Source organism: Athalia rosae, chromosome 3 (genome assembly GCF_917208135.1).
Source record: "Athalia rosae chromosome 3, iyAthRosa1.1, whole genome shotgun sequence".
NCBI lineage: Eukaryota > Metazoa > Arthropoda > Insecta > Hymenoptera > Athaliidae > Athalia > Athalia rosae.
The window spans coordinates 3,347,676-3,369,530 of record NC_064028.1 but is presented as its reverse complement, the minus strand read 5'-3'; the positions used below and the strand labels follow the sequence as shown (position 1 = coordinate 3,369,530).

The following is a 21,855-nucleotide window of genomic DNA, read 5'->3' as shown; positions in this document are numbered from 1 at the left end:
TAAAAGATGGCGCAGCAATTCATGATTGTCGCTAGCTCTATCTTCTGAAAAATCGCTTCGCACTACAAATTGTGGCTTTGTATTCGTTGGTACTACTGTCTTCCTTGTCAGCTACATAACAAACAATTGTCATAACAATCATTTCCATTTGAGTTAAAACTGTATTAATTGTTACGTTAGAGCTGGTTCAAATTTTTACTTACCACAGAGCACTACCTTGCTGAAAAAATGAATGCACCACCGACCTTCGAATCGTTTCTGTTGTATGACGGAGAGAAGAAGTGAGTATTCGTTGAAACTGTATTTTTTTAGGTTAGAATACAAAGATTTTCTGAACGGCAAAATTTTCTGTACAGGATAATCAAAGAACAAGACTCGAAGGTACCAAACGCCGCTATTTTCACAGTCAATAAAGAAGATCACACCCTGGGAAACATGATTCGCAAGTAAGATCGTCTGAATCTCTATGCTTTCAAACTTTGTTGTACATACCTATGTTCAAAGAGATTTCTAAAGGCATAAGTTCTCAGTCTTCAAAAACTAAAATTATCCTTCGATCAATCAATTGGTACTAGATCTGCAAGTAGTAACAATGGATCTGTCACTTTTCTGAGATGTGTTTTTGCAACATTTCTACTGCAATGCTTTCCAACCGACTGTGTTGTCACATTTGTATATGTATAAAGCCCGGTAGAATATACGAAAGTAATTTTAACGGATGGACTCATTTTCATATTTCAGCCAGCTGTTGAAAGATCCACAAGTTCTGTTCGCTGGATACAAACTGCCTCACCCATTGGAGCATAAATTCGTAATTCGTATACAAACAACGTCTGATTATACCCCACATGAAGCATTCATGCATGCCATAACTGATCTCATTGCAGAACTTTCATTATTCGAAGAACGATTCAAGGTATGTTGAAAAAGTCTGTTAGATTATTTTCCTGGCCAGGTGTCATTTGATATCTCTATTTTTGCTCGTCATTATATCCATGGAACATCAGCCCTCTGTCCCAGACCTCTCGGCTACCAATAGAATAGTTCGAAACTACCGGGGCAGGGTCAGGGATGCTTTGGAAAGTATTATTAAGTAGAGTATTTTTTCAGGAAGCAATAAAAGAAAAGAAAGATGGCTTGGATTGAGCGCCCAAATAGGGCTCTTCCCGTCTGTCTGAAATAATAATAACACCGTGTCAATTATATTCTGTTAAAAACTCTAATAGACAATCAATAAATAACGAAATGAAAAAAAACTCTTCAATTTTGCTGTTCACAAATTGGAAAGTAACTCTACAAATCCGTAGTCTGTTTTGAGTAATCACACTTATAATGAGTGAAGCTAAGACCCTGTGTACAGCTCAAGCAGATTTCTTTATACAGTCCAGAATGACATTTGCATTCAGAGTATGCTAAGACATATAATGTTAACAGAAATGGAATAATTTATAAGATAGCATAATTTCATCAATAATGTATATGTGTACATAAATACAACTAAAATTATTAAATATTTCCTTTTTGAATTTTCAAAATTCTCCGAGCATAATTTATGTTTTCAAGCCCAATATTTTCCTGATCGATTTCCAATTTAATATTTTTATCTTTACCATATGTCCCAGATGTACTAGCTCTCAGTTGCTTAGTTGTGATCCAATTCACTGTGTTCTACAGGGTGGAACTTATTTTTATCCAGTTGATTCATTACCCCATATACTGCGTCGTTTGTTGTCTGAGTCTTTTCTCACTCGCCCTTTGAGGGACTTGAAATTTTAGATTAGACGAGGGTTTCTGACAGAGGTAAATTCATTATAACTTTAATTGATATAGCATGTATTTGTGTAAGTCTAAGCAATGGTATCAGATCTATTGTTGATGAACGAAAATACATGTACTGCATTAAAGAAGATTCAACGCATTATTGCAAGGTTTCGATTAAGTTTCAGGAAAAAAATTCTACTACAAATAGGAAGACTCGGCTTACTTCAGCGTTACGTGTAAGATTCCCAATACAAAAATATACTCTGAAAACTCAACATATTTTCATAGGCAAGACAACATTCGCCAAGCAACCAGAATGCTCGTACGGTCAAAACGTTTCTCCATCATCGCAGTCAGCTGTGTCATGACCAAATGCTGAAAGCCATAGAATTATAATTTTCAGTTCGTCGATATTATTGTAAGTTACACGATGATATAGTCGGAACAAAAGTAAAGATAAGCGCTTACCCTCGCATATGTCACAATAAGGTCTCTCTATCGGACCTCTAGTAGGGGTTCGCGCTGATGTTACTGGCTCTGGAGATCCTTGTGCCTGACGTGGACAATCTTCCGTATCATGTAAATCAAATTGATCGCAAATGTCGCAGAACAAACGGGGCGGCATTATCCTAGCGTTGATCGAATTTCTAAAACGTAAAGTCAATGACGGTCAATCTAAGGACAAGAAGTATCATAACTTCGATCAAGGAATAAGAAAGGGTGATGTTATTAAAACTTACAAGTTATAATCATCCGCTTCACTGGGTGGAATCCCCATTTCCAGAACTTCTACCTTACACATCAAAGCATCATTTTTTTTCTTCATATCAACTATAACTGAATTTAAAAATTCAATTTGTCCTTGAGCCAATTCGTATTCCTCTAATAATTTGTCATTATTGGAGTCCTTGCCTGCATTAAAACAGAGATATTAGATTTTTTCCCCACAAAAATGTATAAAGAAAAAAAATCTGGACTCACTACTGGCATTATTTTTATGTTTATTTGTGTCGCCTCCTGCAGCATGAATGGATTGATTGTTTGTAACAACATCCACCTGTTAAGAAATTTACATAATAAATATATAATTCAACAACAATCGATATCCAACATCTACTTTATCCGAAATCAATTGTATGCAACGTACATCTTGAAGATCCTTATGACGCTGAGTCGCTAATTTCAAAGCTTCTTGTCCCTGTATCCATTTTTCATTCGTTTTTTTGAATTCTTGTTGCCTGAAAATCATGTAACATTTATCAATAAAATGAAAAAACTCGATACGTAGGTGCAAATTCACAAAATCACTATTAATGTGAAATCATCTAGCACTAAAATTTCATCCATAGTGCGGTCAAATACAACGCAATCTGAAACATCTAATGTGAAATATTGAACGTACAATAAGGAGTGGGCTTCTTTCAGTTGCATCAATTCCGCAGATGTGAGATTTAACTTATCCAAAAATTCTTTATTTTTCGTTTGTTGTTTGGTTTCTTCAATATTCAGAGATTCTTCCAACGCACTTATCCTGTTCTGCTTTTCTTGCAGCGATGTCGTTAAAAATTCTTTGGCAGTGTGTAAATCTGCATTCTGCTTACTCATACAATCTAGCTCGGATTGTTGTGATGTGAGTTTTGTTTCAAATTCTTGATCAGAATTCAATTTTTCAGTTTCCAGCTTTGCAATCTGCTTAATCTTTTCATTGAGTTTCTCGATAACTAATTCCCTTTCACCCAATACGGCCTCTTTCGTAGTTATCAAAGTTTTTAGAGCATCCATGTTTTGCGACAGCTCCATATTTTTTGATGCTACCTTCTCCATTTCACTACGCAGATGCTGAATTTCATGATCTTTCGAACATTTCATGTCTCGAAGAGATTTTTCCTGCACCTTAGTTAAATTCTCTATTTTGGAAATCAATTCTAATTCCGACTTTTCTTTGGCCGACAGATTATTTTGCGTATCAAGTAATCGGTGTTCGAGAGATTTTATTGTTTCTTGAATACGACTCTTTTCTTCTAACGCAGAGTTTAGCTCCTGCTTCAAACTTTCATTGACCTTGGAAGAATCATTCTTTGATTGTGCAGCACTTTCCTCAATGCTAATGAGTTTGGCATTCAATTCAGAAATTATGTTATCTTTTGTTACAATTAGACTCTCAATATCTAGAAGTTTACCCTTAAGAGCCTTGTTATTTTCAGCTGAATCGATGTATGTGGTATTCAGTTCACTGTTGACTTTAGATATTTGTGCAAGAGATTTAGTTAAACTTTCATTCTCGGTGGTAATATGGGCCAATTGTTTTTCGACCGTTACCAATTTCATCTGAGCTTCTGAAGCCGAATTATCGTTAGCAGATTTCAACAGGGCTATTTCTGTAAGACAATCATTGTACTTTACATTTATGAATTTGATATTACTATCAAGGGCATTTATCTCCTCTTGCAGAGCTTGAATCTTCATCCCACTTTGACTGAGCTTGGAGTTTGTGTCTAACAATAATTTGTTCAAATCCGCCTTAGATTCTGCCTCGCAGTTAAGTTTTTCAGCGAGTTCGTTAATGGATTGTTCCCTTCCATTTAATTCATTTTCTAATTTTTGTTTCGATTGTTGCAACAGTTTGAGTTCCTGCGAAAATTCTTCTAGTTTTACATCCAACTCAAGTATGCGTTTGTCACTTGAAATTTTTTCATTATTAGACTTTTCGATCACTTCATCATGCAATTTCTGTACTTCTAAGTTTTTCTTTCTCAGCTCTTCAATTTCTTCGCGACAAGATACCAACTGAATATTCAATTGAGAAACTTCAGTGCATGTCTTTTCGAGATCAACACTGAGTTCTTTATTTTGGTCAATGATTTGAAGGAGCTCTTGTTCTCGACTTTGAGTGGATGTAAGTTGCATGGTTAGCTCTTCGTTCAACTTTTTCTCCGATGTATACAGTCTTTGTATTTCCTCCACCTTGAAACTAACTTCTTGATTCAATTGTTGCGACTTTTTCAAATCTTGTTGAACTGTATCTAATTGATTTTGAGTGGAGTCAAAGGAATTTTGAAGTTGACGAATTTTGTCATGAGCTTCATCCAACTCCCGTTCTTTCTTCCTGAGATCATCATTATATTTTGTAAGTTGGTCTGAAGAGTCAGCCGAAGAACTTATAAAGTTAGATATATCCAACTCCTAGAAACAAAAAATCCGTATTAATCAAAGTGAGTTCCATTATTTTTAGGTAGTAATCTCATCAACTGAGAGCAAAGTTTTGCAGTCATATCAGGAGTGAAGGTAGAGCTTGGGAAGGGTTCTTGTGAGATATACAACAATGCTATACAAACCAATTTTTTCTTTTGCTCGATCAGGAGAGAAATCTTTTCCTCAGCAATCACTAATTTTTGGTTTAAATCCGCGATGGTAGCTGTGAACGTCTGTACTTCGGTCTCAATGGAAACCTTGTCCCTTTTTTCCATCGACAGATTATTTTCCAGTTCTGAAAAATTTTCCACAGTTCAACGATTTGCATTATTTGTATGAAAAAAAGAAAGGATAATACCACAAGAGGTGCCTTTTCACTTAGCGTTTTGATGCTCGATTTAAAGGTATCATTCAAATGCTATCATAATTACGAAACTTCTCTCGCACATATCTATACATACCTATATCAGATTTCCGCACACCAATGGTAATTACTTGATGTTTGTTGAACCTAAGCCAACATCATTGCTGATGCTGGCTCAAAACACTAAGTAAAAATACATCTAACATCGACAGAATAATACCGCCTTTTGAGAAAAAAAATAATTCATACCTGTATATTTTTTTAATAACTGTTCGTTCTCATGATTCTTCTGAGCTATGGTAAGTTCCAGATTTGATATAGTTTTTTGCAAGCTTTGAAGTTCGTCGGTCATGCGAACACTTTCAGATGTCAACTCTGTGAGATTTTGTTCTTTGGCTGCAATTTGGTCAGTAAAGGCTTTGGTCAATTTCTCAATTTCTTTCGCTCGACTCTCACTGAGGTTGACAAGCTCGATTTCTTTTTTGCTGAAGTCTGCCGTTAAGTTTTTCAACTGGGACAAAGTTTCTTGCGACGACTTATGAAGATCTGCGATGTCTTGTTCCTACACATTAATCATTTGTACAACATTAACGTCATCTTGAAAATTACGAGTAACTTAACGAATTGCTGTACTAACGAGTCTCTTTTTTTGTTGATTATTTTTTTGGTAATCCTCTTCAATTTTCGATTGCAAAACTTGTATCTGATTTGTAAGAGTTCTGTTACTTTCATCCGATAATTTTAACTTCCCATTCAATTCTGAAATTGAATTTGTAGAAAGAGTATATTTTTTTTGTAAAAAAGAGTGTACTATGCAAATTGAAAATGAATTAATTCAAATTTACAAGCCCCGTAGTCCAAAGTTGATAATTATATGTAATTACCATTAAGTTGTGCAGATGCTTTTTGAAGCTGATCGTCTTTGCTTAAATTAAAGTTTTGTATCTCAGTCTGTAATTGTTTTACTTCTAAATTTTTTTCTTTGAGTTGCAGGAAAAGTTTTTCAAGTTGTAATTCTTTGTCGTCTAATTGGTTTTTGAATCTATTCGAAAGTTCTTCAATATGCTTCATGTTGTCATCTTTAATTTGTTTTAAATTTAACTGTTGTGTTTCTAAGTTGCGTTTCATTTCAGCATCTAGCTGTTCATTTTTAGTTTTAATAACGTTCTCTTTTTCGGATATAGTCTCCTCGTACTTGGCAACCAACTCTTCATGTACCGTGTTCTGTTTCGTAATATTCTCGATATCGAGTTGATATTGCTCTAGTTTTTGTTTCAAATTTGTTGTGTCGAAGTCAAATTTGCGACTCATTTCTGAAATTATTGAATTCCTACTATCCAGGCTTTGTTTAGCATGATCCAAATCACTCTTAATTGTGGATTCTGAATGCTTCAACAGTGACACAATATTTTCATTGTCCGTCAATTGTGCTTGTAACAATTTTATCTCAGCATCATACTTTGCAATAAGGACACTTTTTTCTTCATCTTTATGCTGGAGGGACTTTTGCGTTTCTTCCAAAAGTTTCTGTAGCTCCTGGAAGTCTAAGATATTTCAGTATTGAATGAAGTATTCGTAGATATAATTCAACTTGTTACCGATCGAATAGGCAGGGTTGGTTGAAACAAGCGTAGTTTTTTACAACAACCGTAATATCCAAATTCAAAATGACAGTGAATACTGTGCTCGCACACTTTTTCAGCTAATACCCTCAATTATTATTCTGCAGACAAAGATTCTTGATATGATTCAATAATCTTAGCTGTTGAATTTACCTTTGGAAGCACTTTCATCTTGACTTGCAGTGGTAGACAGTTCGGTGCGTAACTTCGTCAATTCTTCTTCTACTTCAAATAATTTAACGCTTTCCTGTTCGAGTTGAACTACCCTTTCTCTTTCTTCTGAAAGTTTTTGCTCGAGTTCCTTGATTTTATTTTCATTTAATGTATTTGTAACCTAAGGGAAAAGGAGCATTTTTTATCCAGATAATAAATACCTGCATGCATTGCAAAAATTATTGCATAATCACACACATTCGAAATAACTTTGAAATCTCAATAGAATAAGAATGACTGATATCTTTGCTGCATCCAAATTATTTTCACTTAATCCAATCTAACTCACATTCTATGTATGCCTGTACTGATATTAAAACTTTGCATGTTAGTAAAAGCTTCCTACTGATTATGCACCTGGAACGTGATTCCCCATCTGGGTTAGTTGACAATTTATTAATTAGTCCATATGATGGAACGCTCTACCAAGTGATAAATCTACCGTAAAATTAAGCAGAAGCACAATTCCTCAACTTCCTGTAATGTAGCAATGTTCACTTCAGATACTCACATTTTGAGCAGTCTTCTCTTCCTGAAAATAAATCATAATTTTCCCGTATTAAGTTTATTGTTGAAAAATACATGTCCAGAAAATATTAAAGGTGTCATCATCTTCAGTTCTAGTAAAAATTCGGAATTGCTGATGAATCAAATTCAGAATTGACCATATCTATAGACAAATATCATTCACAATTTTCTGGGCAGTTTATATGAGTTAATTTACACCACCCTCATTCCCGTTGAAAATTTTTTATAAGCTGAATGTGAAATGATTGCAAGTTTATATGAGTGCCGTCCATAACCGTGTGCTTCTGTGCCATGCTATTGTGTTGTTGTAGATGTATGAGTTGATGTTACAGGATGTTGTTGTAAAACTGACAATGAAATGTGTTTCTACAATTTAATGATTTATCACTAATGAACAATCCAGCTGTCCGTATTTGTGAAATGTTTCAGTAAAATGATCTATCAAAATACCTGAATGTCATCCTTATTGATGGATTCCTCTTCGTAGCGAAACAATAAGTCTTCAGATTTTCTGCGTTCTTCTTCAAGCTGTGCAACTAATAAACTTTTTTCATCTAATAATTTAGCCAAGGCTAACTGTGCTTCTTGAATTTTCTTTTCCATATCTTCTCGGTACTGTATTGATGCATAAATATGTTACTTTAAAAATTGATAATCCTTAACGTCAGATTCAATACAATGTACCTGATTCTTCATAAAAATACACACCTTTTCATGTTCTAGTCGTAGCAATATCACCATTTGCTCTGCTTGATCAGCCTGATTGGCAGCCCTTGTTACCCGCTCACGTTCTAAGTCTCTCTCTTTGTGAAGATATTCGATTTCTATCTGTTTGTCCTTTAGCATCTCCTATGAATTGTAGTGAACAGATATCAAAATCATTCATCATACTACAGTGATTTCTATTGGTATACAAATTAATTAGATAAGACATGTTCTAAAAACCCAAATATGAAAAATACTACGCCGATCCTTCATTTTCCTCAGAATGCTATCTGCCTTGCTCTTCAACTATAGGTAAAAAAATATTTCTTCGATAAACGTAAAAAATGTGATAAAAAAAAATACTACGAGTGATTGTGTTAGATACTGGTTTGGCTTAACACGAAATGTGAATTCCCTACTCAGCTAGAAATAACAATACAATAGTATACTAGAATCTCACTCGTTAACATGTACTTTCTGATCACAAAGATACAGTGACTCCTAAAAATGATCAAACATAAGAATAGTAAACTGAAAATTGACTTTAAAATTCCAAAATAACAAACCATTCGTGTAATGGTCAATGACCATACGTATATACACTACAAATAGTACTTTTTTCAAACAAAATAATGATTAAATATTTTATTGCATGTCAATAAAATTTCCAATGTAAATAACAAATTCCCATTAATTTTTGCAATCATCATCTGTCTTAGATCGATGTTATTTACAGGATCTGATTCATAAGACACGATGCATTAATGCATTATAAAGAATTGCATTTTTCTATATCAACTCCCCCATAGCTAACGATATCTCAATGCATGCCCCAGCATGCCCCTGATGCTCAGTCTCTGTTTGAACTGTTTTTCAAATAGCAGTAGTTAAAACAAACCTCTGTCATAGTATAACATACTGATATGCGAAACTACGCACGGTTGATACTCAAAAACAATCTAAATTTTTGCTGCTCAGAACAAAATAATTTTGGGATAACGAATTCTACTCCCACCAAATATACCTATTCAATCCGGAGGAAATGAAGGAACCTTTGCATACCTTTATTAACACAGGTACAGATTTAATACATGCAAAAACATAACATGGTTTAAAACAAATTTTGTATACGACACAAAATTAACAAGCTAAAAAAGTAAACTGATTACATCTACTGGATATCTACCATGGGATTCATGATATAAGATTATAATTGTACCAAAGTGTTGGGCAAAAACCATGGTCTCACCTGCATTGAATTTCTCACAGGTGTCGAAGTGCGCAAGCCAGGTTTCTGAAAGTTCAGAATTTGAAGAAAAAAAAAAACGAAAAACGATGCTTCGTGCAGTATTAAAATAAACGAAATAGCTATATTACCTTGTACATACACGATAAATATAAAACACTAACAGAAATTATCATGACTTAAAGGTAACTATCAATAAAGCAACAGTCACATAAGGCAAAACTTGTTAACAGAGGTACTAAAAAACATAACAGCTGGATGTCTATTTTTTAAACAATGAATACAAAATAATGGACAACTACATTCACCGATGAATGGTACGAATCTCCCCTGCCCATCTTTTAGAACAATATTAATGTTTCAGAGCATACATTGAATCGTTCAAGAAACATGAATCATTGATCATTTTGTCATTTATAATGAAACTTGGGAAGAAATGTAACAATACAATGTGGCTTTGCTATAGATAAGTAAATGAGGTAAATCCTAGAAAACTACCAACTAAAAAAACACAGACTGATTAATTTAGGCCTTTAATACTTTATTCAGGCATCGCAAATCTTACCCTAGCTGAAGTTGTGGCATTTTTAGCAGCGGTACTAGCAGTTGTGCTGGCAATACTGGACACCGAAACCAAAGACTCTCTAGAGCCTAGCTTTCTCAGCGACATACTCAACGCTGCCCCAGAGGGTTTGTGGACGACGCATGTTGACGATCTCTTGTTTGATGGTGATCGACTTACTTTGTGCACCGGAGCAAAAAGACCGTGCTTAGGACGGCATTCAAAGTACCTACCAAAGCAGTTAAAGATAATCTTAGACATTGGAAGAATGTTATTTCAAATATGTTATATCTTAAGGAGAAAAAGTCGCGGTGAGCGTCTCGGAAGGTTCAATAAAAGATTGGCAGATAAGTTTGATCAACATTCAAAGTGACAATACTCGCTTTATGAGGTAATTTAATCAAAGATTTTAGGTAATTATAAGTTTATAAGAAGCCGCGGTCTCCTACGAGCACAATTCTCAAGTGAATATCTTGTTTGAAAAATAAAAAGCACCTTTTTTCACCAACAGCTCCATCGTTCTTTCCAACTGGATCATCTAGTTCGACACCGCACCATTCTCCAGATGCAAATTCAGTAGATCCAATGAACCTTAGCACACCAGCTTTACTACCTTGGCTAGAGGACACTATTACCCGCTCCCCTAATCTTAACTCTCTATGCGACATCGAGGAGAGGCTTGTTGTTGAAGTGTCTGTACGATTACATTATCAATATTATTTCTGAGTCGTGTGCAACGCAAAATTATTATTCTGATTGTTTATAACTCTAGTACAAATAAGCCCAATATATTTTCCCACTGAAGAGATTCGATTCAAGCCTCATGATTGGATAATAGTTGAATAAATGAATATTCAAAAGTCATTACACTTCTAAAAATTATTCTGGCAATGTTTCTTTTTTCTGAATCTTACTTAATGAAGGTGACATAGACTTGCTGAGATTGCCCCTTGTACTTTCAGTTGGAGACGTTGGCGCTCTTTGAGCTGAAGAGTACATAGATGAAGACATTGCTTCGGTCAAAGGTTGTCTCGTCAGCCTGGTGAGCCGAGAGAATACACCTCTCTTGGGTCCACATTGAAAATATCGGGAACCCGCAACAGATCCATCATTTTTTCCTAATTTCAAATTCGATAAAATTACAAAAGTGTTCATTAAATTGTCGCTGCTGGTATTTAAGTTGGATCAAATTACTTCATTTATCCATCACCGTTTTTTCTTCGTCTGTTCATTACTCACCAATTGGATCGTCAAGTACGATTCCAGCCCAATCTCCTGGAGCAAATTGAGTCTCTCCAATGTAGGCAATTAGTCCGGGTTTTGTGCCTCCTACCCAAACTCGATCTCCGATTATGAAGCTGTCTGTATCCTCCGTTAGGATCACACTAGTATCTATCCAGATTTGAATTATTATTTCAAGGTCTTGGCCAATGATTCAACGATTTCAAAATAAAATGACAATTCAGTTTTAGGAAAATTTCAGGTATGAGATAGTAAATATACATTGTTGAGGACTCGCCGAAGACTCCTTTTTTGCTGTACCAAGATTGAAAAATATGAACTTTTAAACACACAATGATGACAAACTCTGCACAAGCACTTTACAAGATTGCCAAGACTACAAATAGCGAGATGGATAGCCAAAAACAATTTACATACACAGGGGGATCCAAATACTTGGTGTTTTACAAAGGATGCATCTACATTCATCTCGAATCAAGGAACGATAGGGTGAGGGTTTGAACCTACCTGAACCTCTCCGCAATCCTGCCTCGCTAAGACGGCGACCATGCGTTTCCCAAAGGTGCTCCATGGAGTTTGCTGAACCATGCAACACATAACACATGACACTAAAAAGCATCGCAACAATTAGCTACAACACAACGTAGAGGTACGTTCTAGAAGCCAAAGGGGATGACACATATACAACCTTACCAGCTACCATTGCTTGAAAGTAATTAAGAGAAGCTATAAATATCTTCATAATTAATCAATTTTTTTCATCAATAATTTTTTGTGATTTCGTCCAGACAAAGTTCAATTGCGTTTCGATCGTACCTATAAAACTTCAGTTCCGACTATGTGCATAACGGACAATTAGACAGACATTTGTTCGAAACATTTTCAAACAAAAAATTTGAACTAATCACCTCTTCTTCGTTGCACAAGGTACGGCAACAAGAATTCCCTGTTGATTAGATTAGATGCGTATGAAAAATCACTGGGAAAGAATGTGTAGGATATAATGACCAGCGTGGGAGATGTGATACCTGAAATGGTATCGGCGTCGAATCTACTTATCCGTTGATCAAGATTTTATTAAATATTTATGAAAATCGTAGGCGTCCGAGTACAGTAGGACGAACACGTAGTTCTGTCTATTTATCTGAAGTAGGTGTCTGCATCAGATAGGTACGCTGTAATCATACTCCAATTATTAACAGCAATAAAAATTTTCAAACCACGCCAAAAAGATATACGCTCGCTGTTATTGAAAAATTCTTTTCAACTATTGGCTAAGAATCCCGTATAATATGAAGCACACTCGTATCGAATTAAAGTTACATACGTGAAAACAATTGGAAAATAAAATTCAATAGATATGAGATGTTTACAGATATGCGACCGGCATTCTGTACTCGGAATATCTTGACTTTGAATAAGTAGAAGATTCCGGTTCATTTCCGAAGAATAGAGAGATACTTATTACCATTTCGACCCGTTAGACGTATGCATGATTCCAAGTGATGACTTAGAGCTAAACAAATTTTCGTATTAACATTATAATAACGCTAGAAATATCAATTAATGGTGAATTTGGTCATTCATAGGAAACCCACCGCAAGAATATCTTATCCCGCAAGAAACTCTCCTGGGTTTACCAGTCAAACGATCCCAGTAAAAATTCGCAATTATAAGTCGAACGTTTCGAAATCTGAAAGACAATTAAAGACCCCAGCATCGGAGCGATACAGGCATATCTCGTAAAGGACGTTGCATAAGAATCAAAAGAAATCGTATGCGTCATCGCGGGCGCGATTCAGCAGGGTGACCATGATTTTATTATGGGAGACACACGAGCAATGTTAAGAAGCCCATCAGCGAATAAGGTAAGATGAGAGCAACGAGTATGAGTGCATCGGATGCAGGCAGGTAGGTAGAGTTGGGCTGGTAAAGTGAGTGTATGCGTAATTACTGATCGGAATGAAAAAAGGAAATAACACTGAGAGACAAAATCGAGTTCAAAAAATTTGAAAAAAAACAGAGCCCCACCTACTGGAAGATCCGCCTCTCTAGGATATGAGGTATAATTTCATGTATGTAATACGCGAAGTGCAGAAAGCCGAGGAGTAGGTGCAGCGAGAATGTTCAATGTAGAGTATTGGGCGTTCGAATAATATTAATAACAATGACGTACTCTGGATTACGGGGATACTGTTGTACAACGATCGATAAAAAGATCTTAGTCAGGATAAGCACTGGAGTTATCCTCATAAAGGCTTGATTATTTAAATTTTCAATATCAGGACGATTCCACAGTAACAAAATACGTTGCAACAGCGTTTTTAATTTCCCGTATTAAAATAACGACAAAAAAATTGTGAATAGAGTAGGTGAATTTTTTGAAACAATAATTTTGAGAAAACATACCCCTGATCCTTTGCATTACAGTTTTTGTCTATATTACAGTTGCACGTTCGGCCTCAGAATAGTAAAAGAAAAAAAATGTATAAAGATAAGCTGGAATTTTTGAAGATCGCAGACCAAGAATCAGAAAGTTCAGAATGACACGTAAATTGGAGTAAATGAATATAGATCTAATCCTTTATATGCAGAAAAAAACTGATAAGCTGAAACAGTGTTTGGAAAATCGATAATATAAAAACATTTACCAGCTGATCGAATTCGTGATGCTTCGTGGTGGATGACGAAAAGGTGACTTGTGGGTTCTCGGATTTTAAAAAGCGGGCAGCAGGCTACAAAGCCGGGGAGCCGCGGGAATTGTGGCTCTTGTGGGAGATGTTCCAAGATCGTGAGACAGGTCGTTTTCATCGCGTGGGGGGGACATAATCGACGCGAATCTAATTAACAATTGTCCTTAGAAAAACGTGTTATTTTAAACGTTACTTAAATTCTATTCCGATGATACAAGCGGTCTGACTTATTCAAAGCATTTCCAGCACTATGGATAGCGGTCTCGGCGAAAATACAACGCATAAATAATTTTAAGGTGGATACACTGGGGTGATTATTATTTGGGGCAGGTAAAACTGCTACGTCCTATACAACCCACAGTCCGATGCCAAATAGTTTTGAATATATATACTAGAAGAAATATCCAGTCTTCGGTGAGATGAACGCTCATCTAACACTGTTTATTAAGTAGCCATGGTTTGACGAAAAACGCCAACAATTTATACACGTTCCTAGTGTTTGATTAGGTGCGAAACATGAAGTAATATAGGCAAAGACGACTCACCGAATTCATTCAACTTTACATGATAGCTGGAACGGTAGCTGGCAAAGTACAGATTACTGATTACACAAGACACACTTTTTGTCAGAATCCATAATTCAACACAATAATCTTTTTTGGTTTCACCAGCATCGTATTTTGATTATTCTCTGTAGTTGTTCCAAAAAGAAATAGTGATCCTCATTCTTGGATGAATTACATGCCGTACCAGAAACTCTTCTAGAGGAAATTTTTATAACTTGAAGAACTCTTCAAAGAACAAATTGTGACTACCTCGATATAACACCATACCAGCATCGAACATACCTTTTTATTCCAATCTACTATCCACAGAAACCTCGACAGAAACAAAAACATTTGAAGCTCTCTTTCTACAGTTCTGCATTAACGAACAAACCAAATCACATAAAAATCTAAGTGGATGCTACATCTAAGTTCTAGACTATATTGGCACTGAAAAAGTAACAAGTGTTCATGCAAGGTTCAAACTCACTCGCTAGCGATCTAGGCGGAGATGGTGGTATACTGGGCTTAGGTCCAGCGGCACAGCATGGTCTTCCGATCTTCGATGGGAGCCGTAACCCTGATGATTTTGCCTCTGCCATATTTTATTAACTTGTTACACGTTCACTGAAATAGATCACTACGATGTATAGATATCAGCATCACTGGTGACAAATGTCACTACAAAATAATGCAAATCAGTTGAATAAAGAAATATAACTAGCACGGATTTAAATGGTTTTTTTGTCATAGATATCGAGGTGTGATAAGGGTGTCGCAATATGAGATATTTTACGCGATGTCACGTGGTGTGTGTAATTATTCAAGAATTATTAAATTGATTCAAATCAAATCGGTGGTATTCATCCAAACGGTTATCAACATGTTGAACTTTACTATCGTGAGATAAAATGATCACACAAAATAAATATTCACGTTCCACCATCTCATCTAATCTGCTATCGTCTCAGAGCAATATATGATTCGAATTCTCTCTAGCTCGATGCAATAGTTAACCAAAACGAGTTATCATAGTGAAACAAGTAAAACTGCATACATATTTATAATGATGCACTGAGGGACACTAGTTCATTTTTCAAAGCATTTAATGTAGAAAATGAATTTAAATGTAGGCAGAATATTAGATCACTTGTATCAGTGAATAATTCATTGATGTATGTACATTTGTTACGGATGGAGCAAAAATACGAACATCGAGCCAACGATAAAAGCCTTGAAACATTTCTGTACCGACTATTTTTAATATAACACATAATTCCGGACTCTTGTATAGCGAACTGTCATCAGAGGAGAACGCATATATATTCATTTCTAAGAGTGTGAGGTTACTTTGTGAAAACATCGATGTAGAAAACATGTCTAGTGAATTACATTCTCACAGTAGATTGATATCTTACGTATTATGATATTTTCGTTAAATCCTAGGGTACACCTCGATTTTAAGATTATCTGAATTCAAATGTCCGAACCATCACTTTATGCCATCGAGGCATCGTTTGACACTATTTTAGCCTATTTTAGCGCACGGATACTAAGCGCTATTGAAAATACACTCCTTTCGCACTCCGTTCGCACTGTGCCGTTCGAAACTTTGAAACTTGATTACTAGCGCCTCTTGCTGGTGGATGTGTAACCTACGTATTACATAAAACGGGCTGGTACTGTTTTATCAACAATTCGCCGCCAAAAGCTAGTAAAAAGCACATGAAAAGCACCCTAGACTGGATTACTAAATGACAGCTAACTGACGGCGAGCGTTAGCGAGTTAACCTATTTCCATACCTGTTAATAAAAGCCGGTAAACCAGTGGATCCAATTTTGATTTTTATACTGCAATACTTAATTATCGAACAAGCTTCTATTATCTTTTTTTTTAAGGCACTTGTCAGTGTGTGACAGCGACTTAGATTGAAAATAGACGTGGTTTCTTTGGTTCCTAGTATGCATTTAACACTATGGCATATTATTGCTCATTATTGCATGATATTCTGGAAGTTTTGATCTGATCCAGCTTACTCAAAGCCCAACTGTTTCAACCCATAATCCTGAAAAATGATTCATTCACATAACATGAGAACAATCCTAAAAAATTGCCCTACCTACTATTCACTAATTTTACTGCATTTGTAACTTGATATGCCAGATGACCATCACCACGTTGTTTAATTTGTTAATTGAAACGCTAATAGATTGTTGATCTCATTGAACATAATTTCAGAATTATTGTACAGGAAACATGGTGGTTCGACAGTATCAGGAAGAACTACAGTACCTGGAAAAAATCAATGATTATTCTTGGAGAATTAAAAAGGGATTTCAGCCCAACATGAATGTAAGAGAAGTATACCCAATCTGAATATTTAAGAATACCTCCCTAGGTACATGAGCTTTATAAAATAACAAAGTATCACTTATTTTTCTCCAATAATACAAGGTCGAAGGTATATTCTATGTGAATAGTACATTGGAACGTCTGATGCTTGAAGAATTACGCTTCTCCTGTAAGCCTGGATCTGTTGGTGGATTTCTTCCAGGAGTAAAACAGATCGCTAACGTAGCTGCTTTACCAGGGATTGTTGGCAGATCTGTAGGTTTACCCGATGTCCACTCTGGATATGGATTTGCCATCGGTGAGCTACAATATTTATTCTCTTTATCTTTGTTGCAGTTATGAATTGATGTTAATTTTTTCATTCATAACTTTACATCTCTTACAGTAATTGTAGTACCGTGTGCGCTGGCTAAGTACAAGTGTCTTTACAGGTAATATGGCAGCCTTTGATATGAATGATCCAAAAGCAATCGTGTCCCCTGGAGGAGTTGGATTTGACATAAACTGTGGTGTTAGATTGCTTAGAACAAACTTGTACGAGAAAGATGTCCAGCCAATCAAGGTGAGCAAATGTTTGACTTTTCATGAATCAATGAAAGATTACTCGCTTCTGAACGAATTTACTCTATTTCATTCATAAATTCCTGTAAGCAATTTACTTGAATATTTCGTCTTAGTTTTTGAGGCAAACCACCTTATTTCAACTTGGGAAAAATCCTTTATCCATAGGAACAACTAGCTCAGAGCATGTTTGATCATATCCCGGTTGGAGTTGGATCAAAGGGAATTATACCAATGGGTGCCAAGGATTTGGAAGAGGCCTTGGAAATGGGAATGGATTGGTCTCTTAGAGAAGGTTTGTGTCTTGATCGAATTTTACGGATGAAAAGTGATTACTAGTTTCTTGAATTCTTAAATCAATCATTTCTCATACCAGGATATATTTGGGCGGAGGATAAAGAGCATTGTGAGGAAAATGGTCGTATGCTGAATGCTGATCCATCAAAAGTATCGACAAGGGCCAAAAAGCGCGGTCTGCCACAGGTATTTAATGACATTTCCGCCAATATATTATAATAATTCTTCTTTCTCGTACAGTTGTAATTAGATAATTTTTTTGTCATAGTTAGGCACATTAGGTGCTGGTAATCACTATGCTGAAATACAAGTGGTGGAAGAGATTTATGACAAATGGGCGGCCAGCAAAATGGGCATCGAAGATAAAGGCCAAGTCTGTGTTATGATTCACTCTGGAAGTAGAGGATTTGGGCATCAAGTGGCTACTGGTATACTTTATACTACGTTATAGAAACTACTGGCCTTGCTATAAAATATTTGATCAACTCTGTAAGATGATATGCTTCACTACGTGTTACAGATGCGCTTGTACAAATGGAGAAAGCTATGAAACGTGACAACATCCAAACCAATGATAGACAGCTAGCTTGTGCTCATATCAATTCTACCGAGGGTCAAGACTATTTAAAGTCAATGGCTGCCGCTGCTAATTTCGCCTGGGTCAATCGCAGCTCCATGACGTTTCTTACGCGACAGGTCCGTCCAAGGATTTATTTCAGATTGCTACCATTAGAACAGTAAAAGACTTCCTATCTAAAAATTCCATTTTATATGTACAGGCTTTTGCAAAGCAGTTCAACATGTCTCCCGACGATTTGGATATGCATGTGATTTATGACGTATCGCATAATATTGCAAAAGTTGAAGAACACATTGTCGATGGAAAGCAAAAAACATTATTGGTTCACAGAAAGGTAATGCACAAACTTGAACCGTGTGCTTTGTGTTTTCCTGAACCACGTTCTTATTCTATCATGCACATCACTTGTTTCAATTAGGGTTCAACGCGAGCATTTCCACCACACCATCCTCTCATTCCAGTCGATTACCAGTTAACTGGCCAACCCGTTTTAATTGGAGGAACAATGGGCACATGTAGCTTTGTTCTTACGGGAACCGAAGAAGGCATGCAACAAACTTTTGGTTCAACTTGTCATGGAGCGGTTAGTTTTTTTCATCAGTTTTTCACATGCTCTCCGTCTATTGATTCTCCATTATTAAATGTCAATAATTATTACCAGGGGCGAGCATTGTCGCGTGCAAAAGCACGGCGTAATCTGGATTTCAAAGACGTATTAGCAAAACTTGAAGAATCTGGTATATCAATCAGAGTGGCATCGCCAAACCTGGTCATGGAAGAGGCACCTGAATCCTACAAAAATGTAATTGATGTAGTGAATACTTGTCACGCAGCTGGAATATCACGCAAATCCATCAAATTAAGGCCCATTGCTGTCATTAAGGGGTAGTTCTAAGTCATGATAACGCAATTTATTGCAATGGACACATTTTCTGTGATAATATATCAATGCTTAATAACCGGAGTACATCTAATTATTTTTCATTCCGTTTATCCATCCATAATAGTTAATAATCATATGCTTGATGACTTTTTTGAAGACCTATTTTTTCTATTCCTTTCCTTTTTTTTTTGTATAAGGTTTTCGATACGTTGTTGTTCAATTGACTAACATTTTATTTGCTTTTTTGTTAACATTCGAACAAAAAGTGAGAATATCGTACAGACATAACTAAATATGAACTATGGTCTACCCCAACGATAGCAGCAAGAATTTTAAGTATAGTTAAAAATATTTATACAATTAATTGATCTGAGGATATGTAACGAATATTGTTACATTGCATAAAATGAAACCTAATAACTGTCAGAAAGCCTCGCTTTACGTATCAACTAGCATTACCGCGATGACAAGAACGACTCCGAGAAAATAATGTACTGCACAAGTAAATCTGACCACTGCAATTATAATAAATTTATTTCGTCACTAGAGCAGCTGCGTCATTTTTACCTTCCAAAGAAAAGTCAGAACCAATCTGAATCTTGTATTCCCCACTCCCATAAACCTCTATGTTATTCTTAAATGCCATGAAATGATATGAACCCATTTCGAGAGACTTTGGAACTACAAATACTCATACAATTTGTTTAATGTGTATATGTTTGCCGGAGTTTTGGCCAAGTAGTAATGAATCTACGCACAACTTGTACAATGTTTGAGAAAATAATGGTTAGTTATCGTAGTGTTACGATTGAGTAGAGAAACTCAATGCACATCGGATTGAGCTGCAGTACACCACAGCCTATCGTTGTACAGGCGGAGACATTGGAAGGCCAGGTGAGCCCATGTTAGAAACTGCGGAATTTGGCCCTAGCAAGACCTGTTTCTGTTGCGTTCGCTGCACTTCTTCCATTTGTGCTCGCTCTACTTCAAATATTATTGGCCCAAATAGGATTGCTGTCGAGCTAAAAAACAGCCAAGTTGCTGAACAGGAAAATCCATACAATCCTGAAAGCCCGAAATTTATGATTGATTTTTTAGAATTTCCAACATCATACCATACCAATTACGAGTTGCAATAATTTCTGACACAATTCACTCTATGTATCTTTAATTTTTATGCAATTTCATTGGTGTTACATAGCAAAATGATTTACCTTTTACAAAACTGCAGAGACTAGAGCCGACAGTACATCCCAGTCGTCGCACATCCTCAGGGAACATTTCTGTGAGACCGGCTAACCGTTCAACAATGCTCTCATCCTTATAGCAAAAGAAAAATCGTTCTGTTTGAATCTTGGTGTTATATAATTAGTGTGGACGATTTACCGACAATTGAATATCTAGAGGCCATTCAAAATCTATTCAATGACTATCATTGATAACACACGTTTTTGGGAAATAGAAAAACCATTATGCTGAATCATTGGTGGAAAAAATGTCACAGTAAAGTATGTGATCAAACTAAAATTATTTTAGTGGAATACGTTTGACTGATAGTATTTTGAGCCAAAAACAACATAAAAATCTCCGAAGTACACTTGGAAAATGGAGATAAACGGGGCAAGTTAATGTAAGAACGACAAGTATTACTGTGTCGCTTATGGGTAAAAAAATTCGGGAGCTGAACAATACAAGGGTGATACAAAATTAGAGATCCGTTTGAAGTCGTGTGAATGATAAAATACCTCCTCCTCATCTTCATCGTCGTCCGGGAGGATCGACTTTACTTCTGGAGAGCGCGCGTCACTGCTGCCCATTCCGCTGTCCAACTGATCTAATTCTTCGACAGAAGCCATATACGTTGATTGTATGATAATTGATATTTATTTCTGTATAATTTTCACTGTACGTAAATTTTAACTTTTCCACTCTCAGGACAACTCTCATCCATATACCTGCCCTCGTGCAGACGGCTTTTGCTGAAAGTTCGGCCTCTGCAGTCCGGCACTCGGCAAACACCGCTACCGCTTGAGTCAAATATGAGCCCGAATGCTAGGGGGCCGTTCGTCTGCTATGCGTGAGAATCAAGAACTGTGGTAAATTTGAATGCAAGTGGTGTATTTTAGAATATGAATCAAATAATTCTTACTCTCCGGAAGATTGGTGGAATTTCAGATTGACCATGACATTAAAAGATACTTTTACTATTTGATTTTCATATGGAAAATAACTGAGGTCGACTGTTTTTTTAAGGACTAAAATTGCAGCATTCAGAGTGGTGACAGATCCACTACAGTGCGTCCACAGCGTTGTCCACAGTCTTAACAAAATTGTTACTACCACTGTGACTGCATTATCTGCACAATGTTCACAATAAAAATAGGTTGATTATATACCCTTGAATAGGTATTGACAGCACACATGCGCAATCTGTGTAATGAGATCCCGATTTGTCTCCAATGCTCTTTCCCTATCTTATTTCAGGCCACTGTTTCAGGCTCTTCGAAC

At 36.1% G+C, this 21,855-nt stretch overlaps 4 protein-coding genes across 21 annotated transcripts; 2 read left to right on the top strand and 2 right to left on the bottom strand.

Moving 5' to 3' along the window:
• Positions 1-88: 88 nt before the first annotated feature.
• On the top strand, positions 89-1,535 carry LOC105686309 (DNA-directed RNA polymerase II subunit RPB11). Its single transcript, XM_012400977.3, has 4 exons — positions 89-281; positions 357-446; positions 742-916; positions 1,111-1,535. The coding sequence occupies exons 1-4, from the start codon at positions 229-231 to the stop codon at positions 1,144-1,146; spliced, it is 354 nt and encodes a 117-aa protein (XP_012256400.1). The 5' UTR covers positions 89-228; the 3' UTR covers positions 1,147-1,535.
• A 281-nt stretch (positions 1,536-1,816) lies between these two features.
• Positions 1,817-16,258, bottom strand: LOC105686301 (CAP-Gly domain-containing linker protein 2). 14 transcript variants are annotated; one of them, XM_048653379.1, is made up of 24 exons: positions 16,092-16,258; positions 15,164-15,300; positions 14,087-14,275; positions 13,845-13,896; positions 11,943-12,043; positions 11,433-11,585; positions 11,108-11,311; positions 10,689-10,887; positions 10,197-10,422; positions 9,635-9,679; positions 8,389-8,529; positions 8,131-8,295; positions 7,664-7,684; positions 7,093-7,273; positions 6,202-6,861; positions 5,955-6,076; positions 5,567-5,879; positions 5,097-5,248; positions 3,164-4,944; positions 2,909-2,999; positions 2,743-2,818; positions 2,502-2,673; positions 2,230-2,408; positions 1,817-2,136 (listed from the first exon to the last, which is right to left on the bottom strand). In XM_048653379.1, the coding sequence occupies exons 2-24, from the start codon at positions 15,273-15,275 to the stop codon at positions 2,090-2,092; spliced, it is 5,382 nt and encodes a 1,793-aa protein (XP_048509336.1). In that variant the 5' UTR covers positions 15,276-15,300; positions 16,092-16,258; the 3' UTR covers positions 1,817-2,089. The 14 variants fall into 14 exon arrangements, with proteins under 14 accessions (XP_048509336.1, XP_048509337.1, XP_048509338.1 ...); XM_048653380.1 differs by lacking the exon at positions 16,092-16,258 and adding an exon at positions 15,731-15,950; XM_048653381.1 differs by lacking the exon at positions 7,664-7,684.
• An 82-nt stretch (positions 16,259-16,340) lies between these two features.
• LOC105686305 (RNA-splicing ligase RtcB homolog) lies at positions 16,341-19,423 on the top strand. 4 transcript variants are annotated; one of them, XM_012400966.3, is made up of 11 exons: positions 16,341-16,492; positions 16,913-17,026; positions 17,129-17,324; positions 17,458-17,588; positions 17,756-17,882; positions 17,964-18,070; positions 18,153-18,312; positions 18,405-18,580; positions 18,664-18,798; positions 18,883-19,047; positions 19,126-19,423. In XM_012400966.3, the coding sequence occupies exons 2-11, from the start codon at positions 16,931-16,933 to the stop codon at positions 19,351-19,353; spliced, it is 1,521 nt and encodes a 506-aa protein (XP_012256389.1). In that variant the 5' UTR covers positions 16,341-16,492; positions 16,913-16,930; the 3' UTR covers positions 19,354-19,423. The 4 variants fall into 4 exon arrangements, with proteins under 4 accessions (XP_012256389.1, XP_012256391.1, XP_012256390.1 ...); XM_012400968.3 differs by having other exon boundaries at positions 16,368-16,492; positions 16,926-17,026; XM_012400967.3 differs by having other exon boundaries at positions 16,492-16,633.
• LOC105686308 (mitochondrial import receptor subunit TOM22 homolog) lies at positions 19,361-21,847 on the bottom strand. 2 transcript variants are annotated; one of them, XM_012400976.3, is made up of 4 exons: positions 21,497-21,847; positions 21,093-21,418; positions 20,562-20,667; positions 19,361-20,412 (listed from the first exon to the last, which is right to left on the bottom strand). In XM_012400976.3, the coding sequence occupies exons 2-4, from the start codon at positions 21,201-21,203 to the stop codon at positions 20,207-20,209; spliced, it is 423 nt and encodes a 140-aa protein (XP_012256399.1). In that variant the 5' UTR covers positions 21,204-21,418; positions 21,497-21,847; the 3' UTR covers positions 19,361-20,206. The 2 variants fall into 2 exon arrangements, with proteins under 2 accessions (XP_012256399.1, XP_020708091.1); XM_020852432.2 differs by having other exon boundaries at positions 21,093-21,415.
• Positions 21,848-21,855: the final 8 nt, after the last annotated feature.

Coding starts and splice junctions, on each gene's coding strand:
- LOC105686305 (XM_012400966.3), top strand. CDS start 16,931: ATGGTGGTTCGACAGTATCAGGAAGAACTACAGTACCTGGAAAAAATC. Junction 17,027..17,128: donor GATTTCAGCCCAACATGAAT/GTAAGAGAAGTA, acceptor CAATAATACAAG/GTCGAAGGTATATTCTATGT. Junction 17,883..17,963: donor GGATTGGTCTCTTAGAGAAG/GTTTGTGTCTTG, acceptor TTCTCATACCAG/GATATATTTGGGCGGAGGAT.
- LOC105686309 (XM_012400977.3), top strand. CDS start 229: ATGAATGCACCACCGACCTTCGAATCGTTTCTGTTGTATGACGGAGAG. Junction 282..356: donor TTGTATGACGGAGAGAAGAA/GTGAGTATTCGT, acceptor TTTTCTGTACAG/GATAATCAAAGAACAAGACT. Junction 917..1,110: donor TATTCGAAGAACGATTCAAG/GTATGTTGAAAA, acceptor GTATTTTTTCAG/GAAGCAATAAAAGAAAAGAA.
- LOC105686301 (XM_048653379.1), bottom strand. CDS start 15,275: ATGGCAGAGGCAAAATCATCAGGGTTACGGCTCCCATCGAAGATCGGA. Junction 13,897..14,086: donor ATCACGAATTCGATCAGCTG/GTAAATGTTTTT, acceptor TACTATTCTGAG/GCCGAACGTGCAACTGTAAT. Junction 3,000..3,163: donor AAAGAAGCCCACTCCTTATT/GTACGTTCAATA, acceptor CATGATTTTCAG/GCAACAAGAATTCAAAAAAA.
- LOC105686308 (XM_012400976.3), bottom strand. CDS start 21,203: ATGGCTTCTGTCGAAGAATTAGATCAGTTGGACAGCGGAATGGGCAGC. Junction 20,668..21,092: donor ACGATGAAGATGAGGAGGAG/GTATTTTATCAT, acceptor TTTTGCTATAAG/GATGAGAGCATTGTTGAACG. Junction 20,413..20,561: donor TCTCTGCAGTTTTGTAAAAG/GTAAATCATTTT, acceptor TCGGGCTTTCAG/GATTGTATGGATTTTCCTGT.